This window comes from Anomaloglossus baeobatrachus, chromosome 2, assembly GCF_048569485.1.
Source record: "Anomaloglossus baeobatrachus isolate aAnoBae1 chromosome 2, aAnoBae1.hap1, whole genome shotgun sequence".
Classification (NCBI taxonomy): Eukaryota; Metazoa; Chordata; class Amphibia; order Anura; family Aromobatidae; genus Anomaloglossus; species Anomaloglossus baeobatrachus.
In genome coordinates, this window is record NC_134354.1 from 727852707 (window position 1) to 727862600 (window position 9894).

At 46.0% G+C, this 9894-nt stretch overlaps 1 protein-coding gene across 1 annotated transcript in view; it reads right to left on the reverse strand.

Annotated features, from left to right (window-relative positions):
* Nucleotides 1-5170: 5170 nt before the first annotated feature.
* PDX1 (pancreatic and duodenal homeobox 1) overlaps nt 5171-9894 on the reverse strand; it is a 77792-nt gene continuing 73068 nt past the window's right edge. Inside the window, exon 2 of the mRNA XM_075334625.1 lies at nt 5171-6069. Within this exon, the coding sequence (XP_075190740.1) occupies nt 5669-6069 (401 nt within the window). The 3' untranslated portion in view covers nt 5171-5668. The remainder of the gene's footprint in view (nt 6070-9894) is intronic.

A 9894-nucleotide genomic window follows, 5' to 3' on the forward strand; every position in this document is an offset into this window, starting at 1 on the left:
CGATACTCGTAACTAGTGATGAGTGAGCACTACCATGCTCGGGTGCTCAGTACATGTAACTAGTGATGAGCAGGCACTACTATGCTCGGGTGCTCAGTACTCGTAACTAGTGATGAGCGGGCACTACCATGCTCGGGTGCTCAGTACTCGTAACTAGTGATGAGCAGGCACTACTATGCTTGGTTGTCCAGTATTAGTAACTAGTCATGAGCGAGCACTACCATGCTTGGGTGCTCGGTACTCATAACTAGTGATGAGCGGGCACTACCATGCTCAGGTGCTCATTACTCGTAACTAGTGATGAGCGAGATCTACCATGCTCGGGTGCCCAGTTTTAATAACTAGTCATGAGCGAGCACTACCATGCTTTGGTGCTCGTTACTCGTAACTGGTGATGAGCGAGCACTACTATGCTCGGGTGCTCAGTATTCGTAACAAGTGATGAGTGGGCACTACCATGCTCGGGTGCCCAGTATTAATAACTAGTCATGAGCAAGCACTATCATGCTCAGGTGCTCAGTACTCGTAACTAGTTATGAGTGGGCACTACCATGCTCGGGTGCTCAGTACTAGTGATGAGCGTGTACTACCATGCTTGGGTGCTCAGTACTCGTAACTAGTGATGAGCGGGCACTACCATGCTCGGATGCTTTGTACTCGTAATGAGCAGGCAGACGCTTGGATGTGCTCTTCCAGAAAAATGCTGGAGTTCCCCATTGACTTCCATTATATTTGGTACATGAGTTGAGGGTGTCCGACTGCTGTCACCTGAGCATGGTAGTGCTCGCTCATCACTAGTTATGAGTACTGAGCACCAGAGCATGGTGATGCCCGCTCATCACTAGTTACCAGTACCGAGCACCCGAGCATGGTAGTGCCCGCTCATCACTAGTTATGAGTACTGAGCACCCGAGCATGGTAGTGCTCGCTCATCACTAGTTACTAGTACCGAGCACCTGAGCATGGTAGTGCCCGCTCATCACTAGTTACTAGTACCGAGCACCTGAGCATGGTAGTGCTCGCTCATCACTAGTTATGAGTACTGAGCACCCGAGCATGGTAGTGCTCGCTCATCACTAGTTACTAGTATTGAGCACCTGAGCATGGTAGTGCCCGCTCATCACTAGTTACTAGTACCGAGCACCTGAGCATGGTAGTGCTCGCTCATCACTAGTTACTAGTACCGAGCACCTGAGCATGGTAGTGCCCGCTCATCACTAGTTACTAGTACCGAGCACCTGAGCATGGTAGTGCCCGCTCATCACTAGTTACTAGTACCGAGCACCTGAGCATGGTAGTGCTCGCTCATCACTAGTTACTAGTACTGAGCACCCGAGCATGGTAGTGCCTGCTCATCACTAGTTACGAGTACTGAGCACCCGAGCATGGTAGTGCCCGCTCATCACTAGTTACTAGTACCGAGCACCTGAGCATGGTAGTGCCCGCTCATCACTAGTTACTAGTACCGAGCACCTGAGCATGGTAGTGCTCGCTCATCACTAGTTACGAGTACTGAGCACCCGAGCATGGTAGTACTCGCTCATCACTAGTTACCAGTACTGAGCACCCGAGCATGGTAGTGCCCGCTCATCACTAGTTATGAGTACTGAGCACCCGAGCATGGTAGTGCCCGCTCATCACTAATAAGGACCTCAAACTAGTGTCTATTAGAATCTCCAGACGTGTGCACTTTGGGAAACAAGGATTTTTATTGTCACGTACGAGGCACTACATACGTCAGACAGATGCTTATGTATTGTGCTATTAAAATAATATGTGCATTAGCTGGAGCTAAATATTTAATGTTAAATGGTGGAATCAGGGTCATGTTTCGGTTATAATAGTCCGCTGCTCTGTTCTGCCCAGATAAAAAAAAAAAAACAAGGTCATATTGGAATTAATTAAAATTCATGGGATCTATTAGGATCCATTGCACTTCCATTCTATTAGTTAAAAACAGATCCATTAGATAAAACAAACATAATGCATAAAACTGAGCTTAACTCTTTCATGTCCATGTCTCAAAAAGTTTATCAGAGAAGAATAGTATTTAAATAATTCCTATCATTTAAAAAAAACAAACAATAAAGTATGGCTTGACATGTCAGACGTTTTGATCAGTGAGTGTTTGGGTGTTTAGGTAATCGAGGAAAGACGAGTAGAGCTGATCACAATAATAGAAGCACAATACTCAGCTGAGCACTTGTGCCCCTTAATTTCAGCTAACATTGTTGGGGTCTTAGAAACTGAATACCTACCAATTAAATTGATTTTCCAGGACTATTTTTTTTATACTACGGGACTACAAACTAACAGGCAGGTAGTTGCTGCCTACCTGACTCTGATGGGACAGAGAGGTGGCAGATGCTCCTTATGGCAATTAGCTGTTTCCACTGATGTCATGTTAACAGAGCAGCGGCTTCTCTTCCACTCTGCTTTGTTGAATGAGTGCGACAGCTGACATAATACTGATTGAGATCTGGCTCCCTGCTTCCTAGCTGCGGGGAGCCAGTTGTCAATCAGCCAGTTGTCAATCGGCATGACACCGTCAGTGCTGACCAGTCAACAGAGCAGCCTGGAAGAGGAAGAGCTGATCTGTTGGGGTTAAGTAGAAGAGATCAGTGACCACTCTGTGCCGACGTCAGGTAGAACAGCCAGGTAGTTAGCAATAAATTGAACTAGTTACAAACGTTCATAATGCTCTTGCATGTTTTAAGGGGGGGAGGGGTTATAATCAGGACATACATTAGTACAGGGTGTGCACAATAACTGCCACTTGCTTGTGCATCCAGGCAGAACTGATGCAGCGTCATAGCAGCACTGGAGAACCCCTTTAAAAATAAAAAATTAGATTTCCTCTTGATTTTGGTAGAGATGACCTCATGTACAGTTAGGTCCAGAAATATTTGGACAGTGACACAAGTTTTGTTATTTTAGCTGTTTACAAAAACATGTTCAGAAATACAATTATATATATAATATGGGCTGAAAGTGCACACTCCCAGCTGCAGTATGAGAGTTTTCACATCCAAATCGGAGAAAGGGTTTAGGAATCATAGCTCTGTAATGCATAGCCTCCTCTTTTTGAAGGGACCAAAAGTAATTGGACAAGGGACTCTAAGGGCTGCAATTAACTCTGAAGGCGTCTCCCTCGTTAACCTGTAATCAATGAAGTAGTTAAAAGGTCTGGGGTTGATTACAGGTGTGTGGTTTTGCATTTGGAAGCTGTTGCTGTGACCAGACAACATGCGGTCTAAGGAACTCTCAATTGAGGTGAAGCAGAACATCCTGAGGCTGAAAAAAAAGAAAAAATCCATCAGAGAGATAGCAGACATGCTTGGAGTAGCAAAATCAACAGTCGGGTACATTCTGAGAAAAAAGGAATTGACTGGTGAGCTTGGGAACTCAAAAAGGCCTGGGTGTCCACGGATGACAACAGTGGTGGATGATCGCCGCATACTTTCTTTGGTGAAGAAGAACCCGTTCACAACATCAACTGAAGTCCAGAACACTCTCAGTGAAGTAGGTGTATCTGTCTCTAAGTCAACAGTAAAGAGAAGACTCCATGAAAGTAAATACAAAGGGTTCACATCTAGATGCAAACCATTCATCAATTCCAAAAATAGACAGGCCAGAGTTAAATTTGCTGAAAAACACCTCATGAAGCCAGCTCAGTTCTGGAAAAGTATTCTATGGACAGATGAGACCAAGATCAACCTGTACCAGAATGATGGGAAGAAAAAAGTTTGGAGAAGAAAGGGAACGGCACATGAGACAAGGCACACCACATCCTCTGTAAAACATGGTAGAGGCAACGTGATGGCATGGGCATGCATGGCTTTCAATGGCACTGGGTCACTTGTGTTTATTGATGACATAACAGCAGACAAGAGTAGCCGGATGAATTCTGAAGTGTACCGGGATATACTTTCAGCCCAGATTCAGCCAAATGCCGCAAAGTTGATCGGACGGCGCTTCATAGTACAGATGGACAATGACCCCAAGCATACAGCCAAAGCTACCCAGGAGTTCATGAGTGCAAAAAAGTGGAACATTCTGCAATGGCCAAGTCAATCACCAGATCTTAACCCAATTGAGCATGCATTTCACTTGCTCAAATCCAGACTTAAGACGGAAAGACCCACAAACAAGCAAGACCTGAAGGCTGCGGCTGTAAAGGCCTGGCAAAGCATTAAGAAGGAGGAAACCCAGCGTTTGGTGATGTCCATGGGTTCCAGACTTAAGGCAGTGATTGCCTCCAAAGGATTCGCAACAAAATATTGAAAATAAAAATATTTTGTTTGGGTTTGGTTTATTTGTCCAATTACTTTTGACCTCCTAAAATGTGGAGTGTTTGTAAAGAAATGTGTACAATTCCTACAATTTCTATCAGATATTTTTATTCAAACCTTCAAATTAAACGTTACAATCTGCACTTGAATTCTGTTGTAGAGGTTTCATTTCAAATCCAATGTGGTGGCATGCAGAGCCCAACTCGCGAAAATTGTGTCACTGTCCAAATATTTCTGGACCTAACTGTATACCGTCCTGAAACAGGTAGTCCAGAAAAAATTCCAGCAATCCAGAACAAAGAATATTTTCTTTAAAAAATACAAAATCTTTTATTTATAAATTCATATTAAAAAGTCCTTTACAGGGTGGACATTAGCCCAAAAGAGGACGCGTTTCCAACGTGTTGTTCTTAATCTGTCTCTTCGAGACAAAGAAAATATTCTTTGGACTGGATTGCTGGAATTTTTTCTGGACTATTTGTCAAAGCCTTGCCAACTTCTCCTCCTTGCACGGTCCAAAGTGTAATGGTCTCCATTGAGCAGGTGAGCTGGACAAAAACCTTTTTCCTGGAACAGGGTTGAAGGACAGTATGTCATTGGATCCACTGGAGGACACAGATAGAAGAGGGTCCCTGAACAAGAACAGTATGTGGTCCCTTTGCTGTCCAATAGCTCAACGTGATGCAAAATTTCACCTGCTATGGAGGTTGAATAGGTCCCCCCTTACCTCTTGGGCCCCTGAGCGGCTGCATAGGTTGCAACAATGATATTTCCACCCATGGTTGGTGCTTCCTCCTCGCTAATGTTTTTTAAGTCTAGATAGCTACAGGATCTGCATGTGGGGAATGAAAGGGCCATCTTGAGCCCACAGCCTCCATTGAACCCCAAAGTACTGCTTCTGTGATACACAAATAAACATATCATTGGTGCATTCTGTGCAGCTGTGCAAGGACCCAGTAGGGTAGAGGGCCCATCGCCATCTTAAAAGCAGTCTCCTACTATTAATCAGACTGTAAAGGCTTGAGCTAATAAACATCATAGCTCAGAATAAAGCATCTAATTATTTTCATGAGCTATCGGATAAGACAGGTCCATATTCAATTCTGGCACAGGGTACTTCTACTGTCTGTGTTGAGGTTTGAGCCTTGATAAGATTCCAGCTGATGATCTTCATATTTCTGCCTTCCATTGTGTATTGTACTGCGGAATACTTTCAATAAAGTGATACGTGGTCTATAACTACGACGTAAAGCATAGGTCACATTTACATGAATAATCAGGTCCAGGACGTCCATCCTATAGCCTTATCTAGGTTATGTAAGTCTATTGAGTTCAATATACTGTAATACTTTAGAGTCTCCGGTGACGCCTCATCTCTATCGCTTTTCAGCTTGTCTGGAGGATGGCACAGAGTTGGCTTGTGAGGACGATGACGTTGGCAGAGGAGATGACACCAAGTCTCTGGAGGGCGGTGTGTTTGCCATACACTGAGACTCATCCTTTATAATATCCGCTGAGGACACCACAGAGTCTTGTTCTGGGTCACTTCCTCTGCCTCTCTTCTTGTCTTCCTCCTTTTTCCACTTCATTCTACGGTTCTGGAACCAGATTTTTATGTGTCTTTCGGTCAGGTTCAGCATGACGGCCAGCTCCACTCTCCTAGGTCTTGAGATGTACTTGTTGAAGAGGAATTCTTTCTCCAGCTCTAGAAGCTGAGCTCTGGTATAAGCTGTCCTTGTCCTCTTATTTTCTTCTTGTTCCATCATATATGAGCCACCTACAATGGAAAAGGCAAAATGTTATAGACACACAGTATTAGATGTATATACAAATGACATATACTGGATGTTTAAGAGGTAAAGTCCTAAAAATGGAGCATATGGTAACAACACAGAAATCTTTAACATGGACCCTCGTTTAATCCGAAAAATGGGCTCTGGAATGTCCATTCAAAATATAGCAGCACTGCCCTTTCATTCTCTACGGGACTGAAAAAATAGTACTCTGCTATCTTCAGCAGTCTGATAGAGAATGGAAGACATGGTGGTACACATGGACAACCACTGCTGCATTCTGATGGGGCTTTCCAGAAGCCCATTGTAATGATTTGTGAACTCGCTGCCAGTCTGCTCTGCCACACAATCCAGCAGTCTAGTAGCAAATTCCCCTGCGATCACAGTTGGTGGCTCACACAGAGGGCAGAGTGGGAAATGCGAGCTGTGACCGCAGGTGAACTCACTGTCGGACTGCTAGACTGTCGCATTGTGTGACACAGTGGCAGAGCAATCTGGCATAGAGTTCACCTGAGGTCACAGTTGGTACCGTGGAAGCCTCTGGCTGTCAACTCCGGTGACCTCATTGACATCCCAGCTTCTCACAACCGGGGGCTCCCCTGCTGCCATCAATGTGTTCCGGATGCCGCAGTGAGTGGTCTTGTTTTCTAATATCACTGCTCACCATCGCCTCTGGATGTAGCAAAGCTGAGGTTTGTTGTGCAACATCGTTGTGGATTATGTTGGACATGCAAGGATGTTTGTGAGGTTAATAAATGGGTGAAAGTGTGTCTGTGTTTTTTATTTCAAATAAAGGATTTTTCTGTGTTTCTGTCTATTTCTATTGACTTAATAGGTTAGTAATGGAGTTGTCTCATAAAGAGACATATACTAACCTAGGGCTTGATGACATCTGTGATTTTTAACAATTGACAGCTGTCATCAACCCCATATATTACCCAGATTGCCACTGCAACAGGGCAATAGGGAAGAGCTGAGTAAAGTGCCAGCATTAGCACATCTAATGTGATGCGTCAATTCTGGGGCGGCTGCGGGGTGTTATTTTTAGGCTGGGAAGGGCCAATATCCATGGCTCTTCCTACTCTGATAATTCTAGCCCCCAGCTATCAACTTTACCTTGGCTGGTTATCAAAAATGAGGGGGACCACACACCATTTTTTTTTTTTTCAATTAATTAAGACATGGGGTCCCCCCTATTTCTGATAACAAGCCAAGGCAAAGCAGACAGCTGAGGGCTGGTATTATTAGGATGGGAAGAGCAATGGATACTGGTCCTTTCCTAGTCTGATATCAGCCTCCAGCTGTTGTTTTATATTGGCTGGTTATCAAAAATCAAGTGGGAGCCCAGTTCATTTTTTAAATTCATTTATTTATTTTTCCACTACAATACAGCACACTGACTGCAACTAATAACAGACTCCAGCACAGAGGGAAGGGGGGGAGCGTGTATAGAATTCCAACTGCAACCAGTCAGATGCTGGCAGAGGGTGGTGGTAGCAGTAGATAGTCATGTAGTTTAATGAGAGGGCCATAATAGACTGACTGCAGTGTTACCTTCTGGGAAACACTATATGTATAATTGTTTTGCTCTAACCCCTATTTTGCTTCTTTTTTTCAGCCCCTTACCATTTTATAGCCATTTTCTAGCACAGAGGTTCGGGTCCTCATTGATTTGTTTGAGGTTCAGTGTCGCGGGCGGGGAGGGTACGCTGCGCTCACCACGCTCGGGTCCGACGCTGCTGCTGCTCGGTGGCTCGAGCGGTGGGCCGGATCCGGGGACTCAAGCGGCGCTCCTCGTCCGTGAGTGAAGGGGGAATAATTGTTGAGGTTTGGGAAGTCGGTTCGTGACGCCACCCACGGTTGTGGTGAGGTTGGGGCACCACCGCTGCTCTGAACGGGGATCCCGGGAGCGATGACAGGGAGCAGCTGAGATGTTTCTCTCCCCTCCGTGGGTAGGGGGGTCTTGGTGGTCCCGGGGCCCGGTGATGGTGACTGGAAGGTGGATGGCGGGTTTTTGTGAGGTGCAGAGTCGCGGGGGCAGCGCAGTGGTACTCACTCAACCAATAACGTAGACGGAGTCTCTGGTAAAACAAACGGCTGGATGGATGGGTCCCGCAGCCAGCTGCGGTGGTAACTCCCGGTAGGTTGGCGGTAACTGTCTCTCCCTGCACCTGTGATGTGTTTTCGGCTCCGATGGCTTCCCACCAGTAGCCCGCTCCCCAGCGGTGTGTTTGCCAGAGGAGCCCCTTTTTGCCCGCAGGCTCTGGCCCTAGGAACTCTAGCTGTGGCGGTAGCTGTATTTCCCTTCACGGTTGAGCGGTTGCCTTCAGTCGGGTCTTTGCTGCTGGGGAACCCCGGAGGTTTCCATCGCTGACGCATTTGACCAGTTTAACGGCGACTCCAAGCCTGGTCGGGGCCCTGCCGAATGGTGCTGGTGTGGACATCAGCCCCTGGAGGGAGGCAACAAGGATTTCCGTGTGTGACTGATGTGCCTAACCGGGGTGTGGGGTGTGTTGTTGCAGTACCTGTGACGTCCTGGCTTGTCCAGGGTGCCACATCAGCATCCGGGGTCAAGTTTAGTTCCCTAACCAAACTTTTGTTTTCTAAGTCTGTCTGAACCCGAACATTCACGGGTCTGCTCATCTTTATTTGCCAGGAATTCTCATTGCAGAAGTAATTGTGAGGAGTGTAGCAGTCCTGTGATGAAAAGCGAGCATTTATACAGCGAGAATAGCCGTAAAAGTATTTTCTGTCAATCAGTCCCCCAACATGTGCTGAAAGGTCAAAATGGCCAATTACAACCAGGGAGGAAAAAAGGTCGAACCTTTTGTAAAGCCTTAAATAAAACTCTGTACACCTAGCTGCAATAGAGTTTACAGCAGGCTTGTACTGTTTCTTTATGTATTGTAGGGATGCAACCAGCAATGTGGTAGAAGGCCGGTATGTGTCGCAGAGGCGGAAATCCTCTGTGATCTAAACCCAGAATGTTTCTATCGGACTTGTAGTTCCATGAGGATTGTTGTACACATTCAGGGCTGGGTTCATGGATGGTCAGAAGTGAATGGGCGGGACTGACCATCCACATACTTCCCCTACATAGGTGTGCCTCATGGGATTTAATGGAGCTGTTTGTCACATTATGGCTGTGAGTAGGTGGGAGCCATCTTGCTGAAAGCACATGGTTAGGAGATCATGTGCATGCTGAGACAGCAAAAGGCTCTGAGAGTCCAGGGAGCTGCAGAGTCCACTGGGGCTCTGGACTGACAGCAGGTGCCGTCGAACGGAGCTGGTCCGAGGACCTGGTTAGTGAGCCCAGTGAGAGAGTCTCGCTGGAGGTCAAGCCTGGATAAACGCAGATATTGAAACCTACAAAGCGACTGACAGGTAACACCCTGAGAAAAGGGGATGTGGATTGGCTGATGCCAGAGAATGAACTGTATGGACACTCGGCGGTTTAAACCGACAGTGAGATATTGTTGTCCTGCGGGAGAGTGGCTGTGGTCCATTACACTGCATGGTTTATGAGGATGTGAATAAATCACCTGGACTGTTTAACTGACAAAGTGCTTGTGTGTGTCTCGATCCCGCTGCCAGACGTGTGACCCAATATATTCGGGGCCCAGGTCATTACAGTATACAGTTGTTTTGACTTAATAGTTTTTCACTTTCCTATTTATTTACTAGGTTTGTTCTTTTGCAATTTAAATATATTGTTAGACCTGGGAGGCTTAAGCGCGCTTTACACGCTACAATATATCTAACGATGTGTCGGCGGGGTCACGTCGTAAGTGACGCACATCGGGCATCGT